The sequence below is a fragment of the Pollicipes pollicipes genome, unplaced genomic scaffold, assembly GCF_011947565.3.
Source record: "Pollicipes pollicipes isolate AB1234 unplaced genomic scaffold, Ppol_2.1 Scaffold_4881;HRSCAF=5763_pilon_pilon_pilon, whole genome shotgun sequence".
Classification (NCBI taxonomy): Eukaryota; Metazoa; Arthropoda; class Thecostraca; order Pollicipedomorpha; family Pollicipedidae; genus Pollicipes; species Pollicipes pollicipes.
The window spans coordinates 31,883,338-31,904,284 of NW_023596576.1; the positions used below are offsets into that span (position 1 = coordinate 31,883,338).

At 51.8% G+C, this 20,947-nt stretch overlaps 2 protein-coding genes across 2 annotated transcripts in view; both read left to right on the plus strand.

The window, feature by feature from the left end:
• The first annotated feature begins 325 nt into the window (after nucleotides 1-325).
• Nucleotides 326-8,262, plus strand: LOC119101500 (SET and MYND domain-containing protein 4). The gene is made up of 4 exons (XM_037224840.1): nucleotides 326-936; nucleotides 1,124-1,258; nucleotides 6,474-6,595; nucleotides 6,903-8,262. Exons 1-4 carry the CDS (start codon nucleotides 378-380, stop codon nucleotides 7,929-7,931), a joined length of 1,845 nt encoding a protein of 614 aa, XP_037080735.1. The 5' UTR covers nucleotides 326-377; the 3' UTR covers nucleotides 7,932-8,262.
• Nucleotides 8,263-16,099: 7,837 nt separating this feature from the next.
• Nucleotides 16,100-20,947, plus strand: part of LOC119100827 (protein prune homolog 2) — a 40,427-nt gene continuing 35,579 nt past the window's right edge. The window contains exon 1 of the mRNA XM_037223977.1: nucleotides 16,100-16,227. The gene's annotated coding sequence lies outside the window, so the exon portion shown is untranslated. The remainder of the gene's footprint in view (nucleotides 16,228-20,947) is intronic.

Here is a 20,947-nt window from a genome sequence, read left to right on the forward strand (position 1 = left end):
GTTTCCCACATATCTTCTGTGAATTGTCGCTCCTCCCTCATATGGAAGCCTGGGAGCCGTAAAACATGTTACCTGCAGGCCCCAAGGACTTAAAAGTCACGCCCTGGCACTCTCCCAAGGTCTTATTCCAGGGCGCACGCGTAACGCGTGGGCCCGTCCATGGTATGATACGGGCGTGCACCATGTGTCAGAGAGTGTACCCGCATGCCGCGCGGGTCGCCCGGTGGCAGGTGTGCCAGAGTGTGTACGCAGCTGGCTCGCCGTTATCAGGTGCGACGGGAGCCGGTGGTGGGCGGGGCGTACGGGGCGCGTGTGTGTGGGACGGTCCGGCGGTGGGTGGTTGCCGAGGTGCTGGGCGCGGCTTGGAACCAGTGGCCATGGCAGGCGACGGAGCAGACTTCGAGGCGACATACAAGAAATTGTGTGTGGCTTTGTCAAAACAAGGTCAGGTCAAGGATCTTACCAAGGAGTTCAACTCGATGCGCTCGGATGACTCGCGCGTACGTTTTCTCCTCGCGTTGGACGCGGTGCGCGCGCCGCCTTTTGAATTGAAAGCGAAGCTGAAGTGTGCCGAAGAGAGCAACAGGCTGCGCGCGGAGGGCAACGCTGCGTACGGCCGGCGCGGTCAGGAGGCGGCTGCGCTGGAGTTGTACACGCGCGCGGTGCTGGCGGCGCCGGCCGACGACGGCCCGGCGCTGGCGCTGGCGCTGGCCAACCGGTCTGCGGTGCTGCTGAGCCTGGGCTGGCTGGGACCGTGCCTGGTGGACATGCGTCGCGCGCTGCGGCATGGCTACCCGCAACAGCTGCGGCCCAAGCTGGAGCAGCGGCTGCAGAGGGTGCGGCAGGAGGCGCAGGCGCGCTCCTGCCCGGAGCTGGCCGGCCCGCTAGACTTCAACGAGGACGCGGCAGACGAAGACGATGAGCGACTTGTGTCGGGTCGGTGAAGTGCCGTGATCAGCGACGGGTTGTCACTTGAACACGGTACCGGATGTAGGTACTATGTGTCCCGTTTTGTTGTTCACTTAAAAATATCAAGTCACAATTACAAGCCCACAAGTATCCACCGTGCCTAGCTAGCAGTAAGGACATCGTGCACTTCTTCATGCTGGTTTGTCTGTTCCAGGCGCCTTCAGAGGGAAGCCCGCCCCCGAGCTGGAGTCCATCAATCGGAGCATGCCGTCGGCGTGTGCCGCGGTGGAGGTGCGCCACACGGACGAGAGGGGTCGCGTCCTGGTCGCCACGCGCGCCATCTCGCCAGGTGAGCCGCCCAGCTGATGCAGGGACGCGGCGCCATCTACCACCTGGGTGACGCTCCTGTCGCCGACTGGAAAGGTTCTTGGTGCTTCCAAGCGCGCGCGCTGGGGCGGGTGCGTAGACGCTTTCGGTGACATTGCTTTTGTTCGTCGCCTTCTGTCAAGATCCAGTTAGCAGAAGCCTTTGATGTGACTTGTGCAAGGTCTGTCAAAGAGACAGTGTAGAAGCATCTGATGTGACTTGCTCGGGGAGAGCGAGACAGTGCTGCTGGTCCACCGGACCTACATGTACATGTTACATGTGCATGTAGGCGCGCAGCTAGAGCCTTGGCAAGGAGGGGGACCCTTGACGAAGGGCTCCCCGATAGTTGTTGCCCCCTCCCCCCCTCAAAAACTCGCCAGATATGACCCATTCTTAAAGAGGGCATGCTTTTCATTGATATTTTTCGTTTCTTCCTTTGAACTGGAATAGAAGCCACAAGCCACCCTGGAATAAATGCTTAGTCAGTTTTACAGTCAACAAAGTGAAGAAATCATGCGTTCAACGATTGCATGAAATAAATCGCCGCCGCTCTCCGTTTTTCAATGGTTCGGTGGACTCGCTTTAAACCGATAGAACTCAGAGGCGTAGTCATAATTTGCATCTGGGATCCACAGAGATGTTACGCATCCCACGAATGTAGATTATAGACCGAAATGGGTCAGCAATTTTTGCCAAGCTGGCCAAACCATGTTTGTCCGGAAATGTTAAACATACGATCGGAATCGATTATTGATGCAAATTATGTACGTAGTTTTGGGCATGCGCGCTCGCAAATCGTCTACCAAAAACCTCGACTCTAGGAATCGTATCGTCATCCGTCTTGATAGTGTGGTCGCGGTATGGCCGATGCATGAGTTTGGTCGACGTGCACGGTCGTCGATGGAGCATTTAAACTCTTAGATGACGTTCGTCATTTTCAGTGCTGGGTTCTTTGTGGACAGACCGTTTTTTGCACTTAGGTTCAATATTCTGAGCTCATGGAAGGGCCCCATTTTGATGCGCATTGGTGTAGAATGCCACCATGCTGGCTTAGTGCAGGCAAGGTGCAACTGACAGCGCTGGAAGCTTGTCATATCAGGGACAAAGATCCAGCATGCCGCCGGTACGTGGATGTACGGGTAATGCCGTGCTTAGGGGATGGACAGCATGTGCCACCTAGAAACGGGCCGTAAGAAGGGGGGGGGGGGCAATAAAGCTGGGTGGAGGCTTCACAAGTGTTTGTTGCTATACGAGGTACCTAAGGGTACTGTGCTTGATAGAAACTTGGTCATAAAACCGGATGACATGTTTTTCATAAGAGAAATGCAGAATTTTGTGCCGATGGGGCCACGAATGCCTTGTTGTTACGTGCAGTTTGTGCTTATGTATGCTGTGCTTGTGATTATGTCTGATGATTGTGACAGGACCAATGAAATGTTGCAATATGACGTAGGCAACCTCCTTGACAGATTTTCGGTTTTTTCGAATTAATTGTTCCCTATCTTTTCGGATGGAAAAGGATTTGCTCCGAGAATTAAATCATCTGAAAAGCAGGTACATGTTAGATAGGTTGTAATTTTCAATGAAACTTGTCGCATGGAAAAGCTGCTTCTTCACTTCACTAATGTGGCTGTTTAGAAATGAATCTTATCTTAAAATATGTCAAAATAGATCACAATGTTTTGCATTGGTGGGCTGTGTACGCATATTGGGGCATGTTCATATGTTTGTGTGCTTAAGTATGCTTCAGCGGGTATTGTAGTTTTTTATTGATTGCAATCGAACAACCCAGAACAACAACACTCATAAACAAGAAGGCCATAATTGTTTTCCATACCAATTACAAATGGGAAGTAAGTTCTTCAGCCAGGATTTTGCTCACAAGGTGCTAAATTGGGCCATTCGGCTCTTTCAGTCAAGAGGACTCCCCTTTGTCGCTACACGGGCCGTTTTATGTGCTCAAAAGACCTTTTGAAGCTTGTGTTCTTATTTTGATGCAGCATGGGCGGATTGTTTATTGCTTCAGGAACCCTGTGTGCGTCTTAAACTGCAAAGGGCTATAGGGTTTTCAGCCCTAGGGTCCCCGCTACCTCAAGGAATGGCGTATGGCCTGAAGGTCTTGGCTACGCGCCATTGAAAATAAGTGTGATGGATGATAAAATATATCAGACAACTTCAAGACATGACTAGTTCTGGGTGGTAGGGCAAACTGTCCTGCCTTTGGAACCATGGAATGTTGCGGTCGCCACAACGGTGTATGTACACATGAGCGCTAATGTGTATATATATATATATATATATATATATATATATATATATAAGCAACATGGTCATAAGTGTGTTTGTGTGTGTGTGTGTGTGTGTGTGTGTGTGTGTGTGTGTGTGTGTGTGTGTGTTGTGTGTGTGTGTGTGTGTGTGTGTGTGTGTGTGTGTTTGCGTTTGCGTATATGTGTGTGTGTGCGTGTGCGTGTGTCAATAAATGTGCGCTTTTCCTGTGCAGTGATAAGCTGTCCACGTCTGCGCTCCAGAGGTTGTTAGAGCGTTTGGTACCTCTGGTATTTTTTAAATGGAACTGAATAATTCTAGTCGTTCGCGAGCCATGTTAGGCAATCCAGAATCCGAATCATCCAAGCTGCCAATGCATACGAAGCCTAACTGGATAAATGCCAAAACGGGAACGATACCGAAATCGGATTTGATTCCGTGAACGTCAAGCATAAGTCTGCCAGCAACATTTGCCTGACGTGCACGTATGCAGCTGTTCTGGTGCTCGGGCGCAGTGAAAGCACATCACTTCGATGGAAATCTGTGGACTTTTTCTCGTACTACCACAATATCTCATCGTTCAATAGTTACATTCACAAATATCGGACAAGTGTGCCCTTTCCGTTTCGTCTCGCGAACATAATTTCCGTCAACGTATTCAAGAATCCTGGTTACAGTTTATGCTGACGCCATTTTGTTATCACCGTTGTCTTGCGACCCCAGCTAAAATGTTGACCAGGGACCTCCTTGCTTCTCATAACGCTGCACCCTTTCTTCCTTACCATGGAGGATCTTCACCGCCGTAGAACGATGCTTTGATCCTGAGGTAAGCTCACATTGTCCCCTCCCCACCCCCTACCAACGTGTGTTGTAATGGTGTGAGGCATCCCACCTTTCCCTTAACCGTGACATTTCAGAGATATTTGTGCACCGGGCATGTGGCACGCGCTGAATTCCACTGGTGACACCGCATAGTTCACAAGGGACTGTGCAGAAACTCATGAACTGAGTATATTTTTTTATAAAATTAAGATATTGGCCGTCCGCCATATTGCTTTCCAAGCCTGTTCGCCTTGAAGTATCGATCTGCACCACAGGCATGCTCCAGTTCCACCTCAGGCTCAACTCTGCCCCTCCACACCGATATAGCTATATCTCTCTCTCTCCCTCTGTCTCTCTATCTTTCCATACCTTCATCTAACTTTCTTTTAATTTATATCCCCATCCCCTTTCTCCCTATCTCCCTATATCCGTGTCGCTGCATTCTTTGTTTCGACGCCTTCCTATCAGGGGTATAGTTCCCTATTCAGTCGAGGGTGGGGGCTCAAGCCCCCCCCCCCCTCGGCGAACATTATCTTCTATCCCCACTCCCAATCCTTGAGAAAAAGTGAGCCAAATCCGTGGCGAAAGCCGTCTGTTGGCGTGTTTTGTGTTAGGTTGTCGGCGTCGTATTCTGCTCATCTCCTCAACTTATGTCGTGGAACTTCACCCCTGTTCTCGGCTATCTGCCTGCCTGTCTCTCTGCTTGTATATATATATATATATATATATATATATATATATATATTGTTCTCTCCCTTCTCCGCCTCTTCCTCCCCCACCTTCACTTGCGCCCCGTTCCCCCTCCCCCTGCCTCCGCTTCCTCAGATGTCCAGTGAGTATGAACTGCGGTGTTATTCTCCATATCTCACCATTCCCACTTCTCTATACCATGACTTGTTTCAGCGAATGTTCTCTGGACGTCCCCGAATGTTCTCATGATTTCCTCGAACGGTGTCTTGATTACCCCTAATGTCTTACCTCAGTGACTTCCCCGACTGCCGTGATGTTGTCGTAGGCCTAATTATCCCCACCCCGCACCGATATGAAATGTTACCAGCTGCAACCCAACGACAGGGGTCAGCAATCCCCACCCTGCACCGATATGACATGTTGCCAGATGCAACCCAACGACGGGGGTCAACAATCCCCGCCCCGCACCGATATGAAATGTTACCATCTGCAACCCAACGACAGGGGTCAGCAATCTCCTGTCTTGTGTTAACTTGTAATGATCCCAACGAGCAATGTCTACCTCAATAAAAGTAATGTCTTTTTCCATCTATTTGCTAATACCAATAGATCACATTATAACTCACTGTGGACAATATGTCATCAATTCCTCGGCATGAGTGATGTGAGTAAAACACAAAACTACGCAGCTTAGCACAGAACCCACACGCTGCGGTCTATGTTGTTTGTGATTCACTGAAGGAAGATGGATCTGAGCTTATAATCATGGAGTGAAAAGCATAAGACTGCGCCACTTGCCCATGCGTACTGCACCATTACGCTGGCGGCTTGTGGTACCTGATTTGCGTAAGCGTAAGCGGTTTTGGTGAGCACATCAACAATCACTGTGACCGCAAATTACGCGTGTGCTATCGGAGTGTCCTCGCTTGTTTATGCTCTGTCATTCGCCAACGTTCACCGTGTGCCCTCCCCCTCCCTCCCCTCCCCCGTACCCAACTTTTATTTGCTGGCAATATTGCGATTTCGTTGATCTGGAGTGGATATTCTTTGCCTTATGCATCAGCGACATTTCAGATTGGTTTGCTTTGTCCTCCCATTTTCATTTTTGTGTAATGATGCTACCTGACGCGCGATGAATTGCCGGTATGTTGATTTGCCAATTCTGCCCCCCCCCCCCCCGAAACACTAGTTTGCCATGGAAGGTGTGTTATTGTTTTGAAGAAGTCAGGTCCACGTTCACCTCTTCGTTCTGTAATCGTTTAACTCCAAACGTGTGATATTGAAACGTACTCCGTGAGAGTAGCGTTGTATGCGGGCGTTGCGGCAGATCCGGATGCCCCGTCCGCTTGCTGAGAATGCTCACCTCGGGGCCGGCGCGCGCGCGGCCCTTGACCCCGATCCGTGTGGGGTGTGCACGTCAGGTGAGCTGCTGGTGGTGGAGCAGCCTTACTGCGCCGTCCTGCTGCCGGAGGAGACGCAGGGTCACTGCCACCACTGCTGCCGCTGGAGTCCGGCGCCGGTCGGCTGCCTTCACTGTACGGAGGTCAGTCCGTACGCTCTCGCCCTCCCCCTCCCCCCCTCCCCCTTTCTCCTCGGTCAGACATTAACCGTATCGCTCCGCCCTAGGCCGGGCCAGGCACTGCGGCATGTGGCCTTCGCTGGCATGAGTACTTTTAACTGGGAGGCAGTTATACAACATGGACCCGGACAGGTCCTTCCGACAGTGTTGTACCGTACGTTCCTTATCTTCCGACTGAGGGGCCCGCGTTTTGTGCGGGCGCCCAGTCTCGTCGCGATGACGCGAGTGGCCGAGGACGCTGACCGGAGGACGCCTGGCCGCGCGCCGACAGGTGCGGTTCTGCAGCGGCCGCTGCCGGGCCGAGGCCTGGACGCAGTATCACGCCGTCGAGTGTGCCATCTACGGCCAGCTGGTGGCGCTGGACGCCGGCCAGATGGCGCTGCTGGCAGTGCGAGCCGTGGTCGTGGCCGGCTGGCCGCGGCTGGCGGCGGCGGCGGCTGGCGGTGCCCCGGACACGCCCGAGTACCGCTCCGACGACTACCAGCGCGTGCGCCAGCTGGTGGGTAACGCGGCGGCGCGGCCGGCCGCCGACCTCTTCAAGCGCGCGCTGATGGCGGTGACATTAGGCCGGCTGCTGGAGCGGTCCAGCCTGCCGCCGCCCGGCGCGGACGCGGCCGAGCGGCAACGCCGCCTGGTCACGCTGTCGGCCGAGCTGCTGCGCCACCTGCAGACGCTGCCCTGCAACGCGCACGAGGTGTCGGAGCAGCGGCTGCCCGGTGGGCGGCTGGCTGGCGCCACCACGTGCCAAGTAGGTGCCGCCGTGCTGCCGGTGCTCAGTCTCACCAATCACTCCTGTGACCCGAACGTGTTCCGCTGCTACCACGGCACGACGGCCGTGCTGCGCGCGCTGCGTCCGATCGACGCCGGAGGCGAGCTGCTCGACAACTACGGCTACCACTACGCGCTGATGGAGCGCGACGAGCGGCGCCGCGGCCTGGCACGCCAGTACTACTTCAGCTGCGCGTGCGCCGCGTGCCGGGCCGACCTGCCGCCATACGAGCGGATACCGAATGGGCGGCCGCGCGCCATCTGTCGCACCTGCACCGGCGATGTCGCCATGTGCGACCACGAGGCGGACGTGACCAAGTACGAGGCGGAAGTGGCGCGCGCCGCTGATGAGCTTCAGCAGGCCGTCTCTGCCGTGCTTGAGGAGGGGGCAGTCGACGTGAAGGACCGTGTTGGTGAGCTGATAGAGCTCTTGGATAGGCGAGTGAAGCTGCCGTGGAGGGGGCTGAACGACGCGCAAGAGGTCTTCAAGATGTGCTTTCTGATCAGCGGAGATGTGTGCCCGGACGGCTAGGCTGGAAGGGCTCGTCATTCGTATTGTGCTAGTCAGACTCCGCCAATGTTGGCGCCACCGCAGGACCTGCGTGGTGTGTGAACTGATTGTGCAAGACAATATGATAAACACAGGTTTGATATGCGCGATAAGGTAATGTCGGAGAAACTGGCTGAACATTATTTGAACAACTCATTTGGCCAGCGCGCTGACTTAAATAGTGATTTAATAAATATCGTTATCGTGAAACAGAACGAGTTATACCACCGTGACACGTGACAACGTCGCATAACCGTGTGGCAAAGTACAGGTACTTGAATGCCGTGGAGACCGATATTTGCCAGGTTATTCCACACGCTTGTTGGGGTCCGTTGGCCCTTGCCCTGCCTTCGTTCGGAGTCGGCCAGTCAGTATCAGGTCGGTTGGCGGCCAATACAGTATCTGTGCGTCCTGTGCAGGGCGAATCGGACAGGTCAAGATGTGCGAGTTATGGGTGGAAGGCAACGCATCAGCAGCAGAGGAAATATTGTGAAGGCCGAGACAGCGGCGGAGACAGACGTCCGACACCCAACTGTACTAATTTTGCTGCAATGCACGCCAATATCATAGTATGATGTTTACATCTCCTAGGTGCTCACACTAACCACGGGACAGGCAATATCGCTCCATCAGTGCCACGCCGGCCTTTGCCTCCACCCACTCGTTTTGTTCCGCTGCACGAGCGGCGCCATGACGCAACACCTGAGGGCGGGAGCCAGGAGAGTTTCTCCGCCGCGGCAGCGGGCGGCACTGGGCGGACCTGGCCACCGCCGCGGCCCAGCCCGACCACGAGCGCCTCTCGCGTGCTGGGCGAAGCTGCGAAGAGCTGGGAGTGCGGTCCCACGCCGGCGGCCCGACCGCCGTCATCGCTGCACACCGAACCCCATCATCAGCTGCCACCTTGGGCCAGTTTCCCGGAGTCAAGGACGCGTGAGCGGCGTTCGTGTCTGGCGTGTTGTGTCTGGCTGTGGATGTCGCCGGCGCACATCGTGTCTGGCTATCCAGCGCGCGGGTATCGTCTGGACTCATACCAAACGCCTGGCCCTGCTTGGAGGGGGGGGGGGGGGGGGGGGCAGGCAGGAACGCCGACTTTCTCCAGCCTATTTTGTAGATATGTGGGGCTGCTCTGATTCACCCGTGCATGATCAAGCAGCCACCCTCATTTCCCCATTAGGCATTGCCTTCTGATAGACAATGCGCCAAGTATGTCTTGTCTTGCTTGATGCAGCTCAATGCTTCATGCGGGTCAATGTTTCAGACAGGAAGCATTGCACGGGCAACGAAATTTTTCCCAAGTTGCATGGCTGATCGCCTTGCTTTTATACTTTCCAGCTAACCCCCATAGCCTCAATGCTAAATTTTTAGGGCTTCGAGCCTCCCCCCACTCCCCTTTACCGGTTCCCCAGCCACTGGCAGCCCCCCCCCCCCCCCCCCCGTCTCCCGCGCTCCTGGCGGCAGGTAACACTGGGGCCTGGCCTCAGACGTCGGTAAGCCATGCTTCTGCGGGCGTCGCTTGCAAGGTTCGGAAATGCTAGCCCACCGGGACATGTAGCAGTCAATCATAAAACTTCTCCGTCTGTTTATTGCGAAATATTATTGTTCGGCACATGTTCCTGTGCGTGTGAATGCATAGCAACGAGTGGCAGAGCATTATAATCTTTGGTATCTTAGAACAAATCTGCATAGGCCCGTTCCCTTTGTAGCATTTTGCTCCAAGAGTTTCGATGATCGGAGCTTTAAGCGTTTGGAATGGGAGAGTTGCCAAAAATTCGCTGTAAAAACTGTTTCAAAGGCAAACTCTGTGCAAGGTGTCAGCTTCTCGGCCGGTTGACACGGGGCTTTGCTTTACATGTGTAGGAACGTAGCCCTGTCATCACGACAGGCACAGCGGCACAGCGGTATTTTCTAACAACACATCTTTCAGTCTTCGATCATGTTTGATTGTGCTGCGGTTTCCATGTCACCGTTTTTGTTGTTGCTCTTCTTCTTTCTATCTATCTGTCTACCGCTTTTGTTCTAAAATCTTTGTTTTTTATCTGAAATCACGGACACATCCCAAGCTTTGTCCAGTGAGGGACCATTTTGTCCATGCGTGCCTTCTGGAACTTGGTTCCTCTCTCCCCTCACAAAAAATCCCCGGATTTCGGTCCCTTTGACTTGAGACTTTTATTTCTAAATCAGCAAGCATCTCCCACCTGAATGGTCCGCTGGATTAAATCAACTTTACTCTTAGAGGTCGGTTTTATTTTATTGTTATGTCTAACTTTTTGACTGAATGAGTGGACAGAAGCTACCGGAAAATACAGTTTATCCTGGATTTAAAAGTAATTCAAACGAAATTAAGAGGGGAGTTCCATACTTCTCGTAAAATTAATCAGCAAAAAAAATAATAAAACAGCTATAAGCACGCGCGCTGTTCGTCTAAAAGAAACGACACCGACGCCCTGCGTTGCAGTCTCTGCGGGCCGCACGGCGTTCGCACAGCCAACCCCGGCGACGGTCACTGGGTAGACGAAGATGACCATGCACTGGAAACTAGCACTTTCCAATGCTTCATCAAATCAATTGGTCTGTGGGAAGAGGATATCCCCGTTCGAAATTTTCATAATGTGCGCGATTTTCAAAATGATCCTCTGGACGGATTACCAATATGTACATCACTACGAACTCGTGACGCAGTGATGTAATCTCTCTTGCGCATGTTGCTGTAACTGATAATTACGTTTCAGGAATCAGCTCGAAATGGCACAGGTAAAATGTTCTGGCTGGGAGGTGAAATGCGTATCGTCCCATCCCTGGTCAGTACGGAGACCTTCAGGTGAATATATCATACACCGGCCCCTTCCCTGATGCGGCGGGCCCTCTGACCGGGCTATCTGGCACTGTAGGGGCCCACTGATACAAAATAGTCCCTTTCCGGCACTGGGAGTCCAATAATGTGCCCTGGCCAACCTGGGGCTCATTGCCGACACAAGGTCTCCTGTTGTTGTCAGCCGTTAGCTGCTGTTAGGTACTTCGCTGTTTCAAGGGCCGAACAATGCAAGAGACCTTCTGGTTGACATTTGCAGGCCCGGGTCTTGCCTCTGTTTTGGAAAGGGATCCCCTAGGGTCAAGACCGGCACGGAACCGACTGTTCGGTATTGGTGGCCTCAGCCCACTGACTGAGATAAGGACCCCTACTGTCCCAGGAGCCTCCGATCGGTGTAAGAGGTACTTCAAAATTTTGGGGGTCCGGCCTTCGGGCTGAGGTTCCTTATGTGACCTCCGTTTTTGTTTTGTTTTTTGGGCCATCATGTGACCGATTTGGACCGTCCAATCGGACCCTTGATCGCCGGCCCTAAGGGGCCCAAAAAACCCTCGGGACTCTCGGGCCTGAAGGGTCCCTACGTAAGGGTCTTTAAGCCCTTGTTTGCCCTCCCTATGGCTGCGCCCCCGGAACTTGATTCCTCAGGAAAATAAAGATTTGGGGGCATGTTAGATGCTACTTTGTTGAAGGGGCCAATCCAGGATATCATTAGAGTGGAAGACAAAGAAATTGTAGTGTCCCTGGATTTTGATGCCCCTTGAAATGAAAGCTTCGGAGCTCTTTCAATCACTCGTTTGGATTTGGTGCCTCCAGGAAATAAATGTTATGGTTCCCCGAAAGGAAGCTTTTGGTGTCTTCTTACCGAATGGGTGAATGTAGGATTTCACAATAGAGAGGTGCGGCCATTGTGGTGTCCCCTAGAATTTCTTAACTCCTGGAAATGAAGGTATTCGTACCTTTTTCGCTGACCCCTGAAGATTGGTGCCCCTGGAAAATAAAGGTTATTGCGCCCCAAAATAACGATTTTTTGGTGCTCTCTCGTCGAAGGGTTGATCTACAATTGTGTCAGATTCTAGGATGGTGTATAAATTGCGCCAGACCTCCTTATGCAACCGCCTTGAACCTTCATACCTGCTCTGAGCAAAATGGTACTGGTCTTCTTTTAAGGTCGGGGACCTTTCATGGCCTTGAGAAAATTGAGGTGCTAAAAAAACTAAGAGATTGCTTTTATTTTGGGACTTGAATAAGCGTCAAGGATAATGCTACGCGGTATGTTTCTAAAACAAATTGCTGACTCCGACCATTTAGGCCAGCGTCCGGTACTGCTAGATCCGTATTCCAGCATTTTTATTCTCCAGATCGGATGAACAGCTACAGCATTGTCATTCATCGTCATCCCGCTAGAAACATGTCTTGTGCTTTTGAGATAAGAACATTGTCTTGTGCCTTCCGAGTCAGAACACAGTTGGCCATGGTGCCCAGCCTCGAGCTCACTCGCTGTATCAGCAATCAGCGGCACATTTAGCCTTGTTTGTGAGGCGGTTTCGCTACAAGCGCTGGACCAGGCAGCATAGCGGGAACTGAAACGCGTGGTCAAGGCCATGACAGGCAGGGCCTGCGCCACGGATTTCGAGACGCGGAGCATTATCTTCCAGGGGGTACACCAAGGGTGTGTCCCCTTGCAACTAAAAAGAATCCTGACAGAGGGCCTCTGGACAGTGTCGCATTCAGGAGGAGGGACACCGAGGGTTAAAAAGAATCCTGACCGGGGACCTCTGGACAGCGTCTCATTCAGGAAGAGGGACACCAAGGGTGTGTGTCCCCTTACAACTAAAAAGAATCCTGAATGGGGCCTTCAAATTATTGACGAAAGGGTCTCGCTGACTTAAACAGGGTTTCCGGTTCCATAAAAACCGTTGATGCAAAGAGGGTTTCTTTTTCCAGAACAGCATGCTTCCGATCCACGAAGGGCCTCCAAATCTGGCCGAGGGGCCTCGTTTTCCAAAAACAGGGCATCCTGAGCCGGAACCGCGGTCACCTGATGCATGATAGCCCCCCCCCCCCCCCCCCCCCGTCTCAGATATGGGCCCTTCTAAATATGCCTGTCTTGTGAAGGGCGCCACTTAACCCAGAACAGGGGCCACCAAGCTTGTAATGGGGGTATCCCGGGCCAGCAATGGGAGCTTCCTTGGCAAAACATCAGGCCTCCTGATATAGAGCACGGGCTAATTTATTCATATATCGATGGCCTCACGATCCAAATGATCCAGAAAACGGGTCTCTTGATGCAGGAAAAGGGCTGCGGGGCCCGATGTAGTGCTCTCTACCCCTTTTATTGGGGCATCCTTGATCCGAATTTTGGTGATCTACTGTACTACAATGCCCTTAGACTGTTACAAAGGAGTCTCCCAATTTTGTTGTGGAGGGGGGGGGGGGGGTAAAGGTGTGTTCTGACCATCCGTCCCCACCCTTTACCCCAACCCCCACCACCTCTGCCGTTTCGCAGCTGATGACTGCACATTTTAGTAAACAAGTGCTCAGATTATTGCGGTGAACATTACGAATACTTACGAAAATCGAAGCGGTGGCAGTGTGTTTAAATGCGTGAGGCTACACGATCAACGAGAAGCTTCTCTATTTTGCCGACCCTGTATGGCCGAAGACAAGCTTTCAGGTGCGCAGAGGCTAACGGACGGTTGAGTAAGGGGTTCGGTTTTCCAGCTTCCTCCTCGGTAATACGCGTCTGCCATCTGTCGGTAGCTCCTTTGCAACATCGGTCGGCATCCGAGATTGCAGGAAAGCCTGCACTTGCTCATGCAGGCTTAGCTATGCCGCCCAGGTGTGCCCGCAGACACCGAGTAGCCCGCACGCTCCACCTTGATCCGAGTGACTCACGCTATATGGCAGCAAAATAACGTGGACAGGCGCGTCCGGGCTGCCACTGCGGCTCGCTGTTATAGGCACATGTAGGGACGTCCATAAATTACGTCACGTGTGTTACGGTATGCTTTCACTCTCCATCCGGCATGAGTTCGTCTTGTACCTGGTTAATTCACGCCGTGCCATGATCTCCCTGTCATGCACGGATACCCATATTTTATAGTCATGCTTGTTATGGAGCAATTCTTTGCAACGTTAACACCACGTTGCACATTGAAATAAATAGCATTTGAAGGGCTGGTTTGAGCATAATTCGCCACGCCACTACACTCGACCGGTGTTACGTTGTCATCTGCTTTTGTTCTTCCTTTGTACCGACCCTCGTTCGCTCATCTTGCAAATCGTTGCAAAGCGCATGTTAACCCCCGCCTACCGTATGCAGCCTGCAATCTTTTGTCAAGCACCGGAAGAATTATCCGCCATCTCTAGTGTTGCATAACTTGTGGACGGTACCTTTGTGGGCAGGACCTGTCTGATGTGACCTAAAGGTCTTAACACAAGTTGTTTTCTTTTTCTTTTTCTCTCTGCCAGCTTAGCTTTTTCCCCTCTCTCTCCCGCTCCTCTTTCCTGGCGGCCCATGCCGACGGATGCACCTGGTTCACAAACCAACCTAGCAAACTTCCCAGTGATTCATGGCGCCATTTCGCCAGCACAGGCGCTGTCCGCAGATGCATTTGGGTGAGGCGTGTTGGCAGCGAGACCTGATGCCAATCCCTGGACCACGGCCGCTCCTCTGGTGAAAGCCGTCGGAGGTATGGTTGGCCGGTCATTTCCTCCCCCACCGCAGCTGCGTTGGACGAATTGTGTTATGAGTCCAGAGGTTTTATGTTGTCAGTTATTGACTTTCAATATAATAGGAGATTGGTTAACCGACGTTATCAGGCAACACTTGTTTATTTTGTCAGTGCTCAATGTAACGGTATGATTGATACTGCAACTCATGTTTGCTTGGTATCTTCGCTTAACCAGAATCTCCCGGTGTAACGAATGTTGATAACCGTCAGAAAAGGAACCCTGCACTCAGTGCGTGAAAAAAGGGGGAGCCTAAGGCCTTTCTCGTTAACATCAAGTTATATTGACTACGTCCATTTGAAACACGAATGTTGGAAGATACCCTGGATCGCTGGCTCGTAGCGCAAGAGCATCACTTACTTTCGCTGTAGCGATTTTACAGATTTCATCTGCGAGAAATTACTTGCATCACTTCAGCCGCCACAAAAACGATCAAAAATAGGCAACGGCTGGGCCGAGCATATTCAGCTCCGGGGTGTAGTGTGTTTGCCAAGCTGTGCCACCCCGCCAACACATGCAAGCTGTGAATCACAACCCCCTCCGCTGAGATTGTTGGCACGCGATGAATTCGTGGAAGCTGCCAGATCACGACAGGAAATGGACAGCAAATGCGCTGCTTGTGAGCTATGACCTTGCCGACGCTCGCTTGTGTGTATGTACATGAGAACATGAACTTGCGGGACAATTTGGCAGCAATTTAGCAACAACGCTGTTCAGAGAGGCTAGACATTCGCTTCCTGATCAGGTTGGAAAGTCACTGTTCATGTAATGATGGATCCTCCTCAATGACAGTTGGCTCCAGCCGTGCAAGCGGTCTGTGGGTTGCTACAACGCAAAAAAAATTCAGCAAAACACGTGCAGGGGACTTGCGAGCGTAACGGCGTTGCAGAACAATTCATCGTCAACGGACAGTACTGCAAATGAGCTCATCATCTTGAGTGTCTGGAACTGCGATACTTGAGCATAGCAGTCGTAGAACGGGCCTTGTCGAGCGTGTATGGCGTAGTTACATTTCACGCTTTGTGGACCCAGGGTCATCAGTACCATGTCGGTGTCGGGTGCGCCGTGTAGGAGCTCAGGTCATGCTGCCACTATTGTATACGTTTGGATGCGGTTAAGCCAAGGTATATGCGAAACGTTATATTCTTATGAGATAATTCGTGGATACAAAGAGACAGGTGTAGGCCAGTCAATCATACGAAGGTAAAATAAACGGATGGGCGCTCCTCACCGATGGACGTTAAGCATAGTGCCCCATTAGGTGGCCATTAGCCGAGCTTAGCTGGGCATTAACCTTTACTCAAGAGCGCGACCGACCGCCATGGCAACTTGTCACATCGATCCCGTTTGACCTTTCCTGTCGCCTGCCGTCGGAGATGAGCTGCGATCCGTACCCGGTGACCCGGGTCATTGTGTTCTTGCCGTTCCCCCTCTCGCCTCCGTCAGCAGCACGCGCCTCCCAGCCCGGCCTTGGCCGAGCCCTGAGTCGCTGACCTGCGAGTCATGACTCAGGCCGGCTCCGGGGGAGGGGAAGCCGGCTCGCCAGGTCGGCGGCGGTGGCGGCGGCCGCCGCCGCCACAAACACCAGTTCAGGCGAGTCGGCCAGCCCGCTCGGCCACGGGCGGAGGGAAGGTGCGGCGTGCGACGGTCGCCGCGTCACCACCTGCAGGATTGGCAGCAGGCAGAGGACGGGGGCGCTGCAGGGAAGGCCACCGCTGCTGCTGACCGCTTTCGACGCCGGTGAGTGGCAGCAGTACCGTGACAAGTCAACCCGGTGTGGCAGTGCTGGTTTGATAAATCAACGGAGGGCACTGGGAGGTGGCATACGGTCAGATTTGATATCAAAACCGGAATGCTGCGCGTCTGGTTTTGGTTTTGGTTGGTCTGCTTTATGAACGATTTCGAGGGGAATGGTGGTCCATTCCTTTACTGCATTCGAGTTTGTGGTAATGCCTCTGGCGAAATGATGATATATAAAACGTCATGAACACCTGTGCTGTTGTCAGCGGTATTATTGTTTACGCAACATTTTGTCCGGTTTTTCTGGCAGCCGTCAGGCGTCAGTCGGGTCTGGGCAGGACTTGAGAATACATATTGCACAGCTAGGCAATGCGATTTGTAGACCGACACCCTATCCACCAAGCCCTTATTGATACTTGAAAGGTAAGACGGGAGCAGCCACCTACAAACAGCATGATTGGGGGCTATTATTTCGAATCCATCAGTGGCGCGGATATAATAACTGTTCGGGATATCGTTCTCGTCTGGCATGTTTGTCGTGTGGTGTGTTAGTCCGTACACAACATTTCGACCAGTTCGCTCTCTGGCCGTCGTCAGGTGCTATCAAGCCCTGAGAGGGACTGATGATGTTTGGCTATCAGTCAAGCATCGTCAGTAACTTTCATAGCATACGTTGGCGCATGCCAAAAATCGCCATTTTTCAGCGCCAACCTATGCCTTACGACACTTGGCGAAATAAAACCCTGAAACGTTACGTACACTATAACGCCATTAACGAGCCTGACACATTCGGCCAACATGATGGACAATGTGTCCGGACACCCTTGACCTTGAGTTAAAGATGGCGGACACTGGAGCAAACACGCAGCGTTACGTCCCACAGACCACCCCTACGTAGCTCGTCTACGTCCCGCAGACCACCCCGATGTAGCTCGTCTACGTTCCACAGACCACCCCGATGTAGCTCGTCTACGTCCCACAGACCACCCCGATGGTAGCTCGTCTACGTCCCGCAGACCACCTCGATGTAGCTCGTCTGCAAGGTCAAATGGCTCCTGGCTGGGGGGGGGGGGGGGCTGGTTAGCTCTACTCAGGGTCGTTTTGTCAGTTGCTCTGCAGCACGTTATGTTTGGGCACGTGGACCGGAAGGGGAGGGGGGATGGAATGGGGGCTGAGCTCGCACTCCCAGGTCTCTGATAATTTTGCATTTTATGAGCGTTGAAGAAATGCAGAAAAAATACCGCACCTGGCCACCGGCCGCCAGCTTGGGAGAAACTCCGCTGCCATCCGGGTAGGGATTGCTTTGGAAAGTCCCTTATTCGGAACCCGGCGCATGGAGGTCGCTGCTTCATGCATTTTCATATCGGTTATGACATTTAGATGCAGCCGTTTCAAAGAAATCTGATTTCTATGGAAGGCATCGTTTTTAGTTTATGGCGTGAGAGGGGGTTTGGAAAACATGATCTGATCGCATAGACATGCGACGGAGGAGTGACACCGTGAGCGTTATGGCACCCCAGCCTCCGAGTATGTTGAACCTTAACACTGTGTCAACACATGAAAAATGACGTTAACTTTCGATCTGGCTCACCCGCTTTCTGAGTCCTTTCTTCATCTGTATCTGGCGGGCTAGCAGTGTCCAGGAAACATGACGTTTTATCCCCAGTTTTACCTGAAATGGCAGTTGCCATCGGACCCAAAGAATGCTAATCGATGGCCGCAAGAACTGTGAGGCCTTGGCAGCCTAACCTTTAACCTCCAGCAAACTTGGTATTGGCCTATGAACATTGACGAGACACAATTAGTCAAAAATGGATTAAACCTCCAAAAACCTTCCACCTCCCGGTACAAAACCTTCCGATGCAAATTCGTTTTCGAAATTGAGGAGAATAAACGGTTGCATAGCCTAAATCTTTTGGGCCGAATGGCAGATGAGCTGAATGTTAATTTTTTAATTTGCGATTTTGACCAGGTTCCTGCACATCACTGAATGTCTCCAGTGTCAAGACGTTCTGACTCAGAGGCGCTTTGAATGGGAATTTTTTTAACGCGAAATGGGTGGGCAAAATAAGGGCTATACAATGTCCCATCTTGTTAACATTGCGCGGCGCATGTCTTCTCTGTGCCCCCCCCCCCCCCCCCCAACACACACTCAGTGATTACACCTCATGCCTCTCTGCACAACAGCTTGAGATGACTTCCATTGCCCCTGGCCTAATCTTAGGGAACCACAAACAGGGCGTCGTCTTGATCGCGTGCATACATGGTGCTCACGCACCGTCGCCGGCAAGGCCAAGCTGCGGTGGCGGCGGCGGCAACTGGGCCGCGCAGCCGGCCAGCTGTGACCGCGCCGCGCCCGGCTGCAAACGGTCCGTGACGTCACCGCGCGACGTGACGTCACGGCCCGGTGAGTCACACGGCCGTCGCCCCGCCCGGCTGGTCGCCCTGTCGAAACGGCGACCCTGACAGCCGGGGAGAGGGGCGGCGGTAGAGGCGGTGTCTGCTCCGCGGGTGCCGTCTCGCTCTGCCGTCCTGAGCGCTGGGTGTGTCGCACACCGGCGCATTGCTGAGCGCCCTCTGAAATGTTGAATGCGTCGCCCCACCTCTGTACTTCCACCAGACCGGTGACTTGACCATTGGGCGTGTTACAGATCGGTGTTCTGCATACACAGCGTGTCGCCCGGGGATTGCGAACAAAAGGACGCGTAGCAGCGCTTGTCTGGCAGGTGCTTGTGGGATAAAATGTTCGTATGCTTTAAATTCGCTTAGACAAAATTCGTAATGTAAGGACTTAAGATACAATGAAGTTGGTATGGTCAACGTTGGGAACAATGTTCTAAAACAGAATTTTCGCGCGCGGAAAAGTTCGTCGGAACAAAGTCTTTTTGACAAAAGTATAGCCGTAGCTTCATACGCCGAAGCGCACGTGCTGATGTATCATGTCAGTACGGAAAGTCCGCAGCCAGAATATTTTATGCAAATGTTTAATGCAAGCTCGTATCCGGATCATCATCATTGGTGCTGGGCGTTTGATGCATCATTACTGTGGGGGCCACTAAACTCCGTCGACCGGGAATAGAGAGTGGAAGGGAAAGAGAATGGCGGTTGACCTAGACAACTGCATGGGTTGTGTCAAGCGTAATGACTATCATAACTCATGTCATTGAAAATGAAATCGCTTTAACGGTGGCCAGCAAATGAACAGAAATCAATGGGTGTGATGTAAAATGTCGCTTGAATGGAAATTTCCATTTTTTTAGTACAAATCTATCCACCGCAGATAAGCAGTCATCTTTGTCGTGTACTCCTTATCCCTCGCCCTGGCGGCGTCTTTATCGGCACTTTGATGCACCCACTTTGATCAGGACCTTGTTTACAACCGACCCAGCATAATCCGAAGCTTTCGCTTTTACACTGTATGCCAGGTGGGGGAAGAAATTGCACGCTTGAATTATAACCTTTAGATTACCCTGTGAAGACCACATTTCGGAGAAATCTAACAGCTGAGATGTGCTATTTGCGGCCCGGATGCTCTAACTTTTCTGTGGAGCACCCCCTTGGGAGTACTACTCATGTGAAATTGTTACGATATGATTATGCATTCTTACGAGTGTTTCCATACATCCTTGTTTGAAACGAACTTTTATGCTTGAAACCTTCACGGACGTACAGTTACTAACAATCGATTGCATACACACTTGAAGGGAACATTTCACATTTGAAGATATTGAAGAGAGCATCACATATGATGAAACATGCTCACCTATCAATATCGGCACACTCTTTAAGTAGAAAAACTGCTGTAGACAGCACAATTTTCTGTTGAGTAAATATGTTCCTCAATGCATTATGGTTTGATTACGTCATCGTTAATTGCACGCCATTGATTGAGAGTCAATTGACGGCCGGTATATCTGGAAATCACGCGCACGAACGCCAGATATGAACGACTTGACAATCATCTTTTCTAGGCCTTGATCACCGCATGACTCACGGAATGGCAGATTTAATGACGTTATTATGACGTCATGAATGCAAAGGTGACTTTGAAACGCTCTCCCCGATATACTTTTCTGCATTTCCGCAGGCGTGTAGCTCAGAAACTAGAGGGGCAGCATTGTGAAACCTTCCGAGGGGCAACATTGTGAACAGCACCAAAAAGTCTTCAAGATGGCTATTTCAGTTCAAACCCGATATAAATTGGAAACACATCCTGTAATACATGCGAACTTTTTCCATTCCAATTTTTGTTGTGACGAACTTCTGTCAATACGAATATTGTACATACCCACCTGCTTAATACCTTATAAACATTTCCTCGGGAAATTATACGTACAAATTTGGGCGTACGTCGTTCTTCCATGCGAACTGTATGCCTGACGTAAATTGGCTTACGAACAATTACGTGCGTGCTTCATGCATACGTACTTACGTGCAGACGTACCTCATGAGGCTCTGAAGGAAGAGCACAGCGTAAACTATTGGGTACAGTCAATAAAATGGTTATTGAGCATTATAACGTCGTTTAGCCGGTATCTCTTGGTATACAGAAGGTTGTCAACTTAACATAACAACTTCTAACTTACAAGGCCGGCAACACAGGAGCTAAATGCCCTTCTTTCTTAAAACAAGCAGAAATTAGGCGTGATTAACTGCATTATCGACCAACACAGATGCAGTTTGGGTATGGGCATTTGCAACAGATCACCACACGGTTCCG

Excerpts from the sequence above, each read along its gene's own strand:
- LOC119101500 (XM_037224840.1), top strand. The coding sequence starts at position 378 with ATGGCAGGCGACGGAGCAGACTTCGAGGCGACATACAAGAAATTGTGT. Across the intron at positions 937-1,123 it reads CGATGAGCGACTTGTGTCGG|GCGCCTTCAGAGGGAAGCCC; the intron begins GTCGGTGAAGTG and ends TGTCTGTTCCAG. Across the intron at positions 1,259-6,473 it reads CACGCGCGCCATCTCGCCAG|GTGAGCTGCTGGTGGTGGAG; the intron begins GTGAGCCGCCCA and ends TGTGCACGTCAG.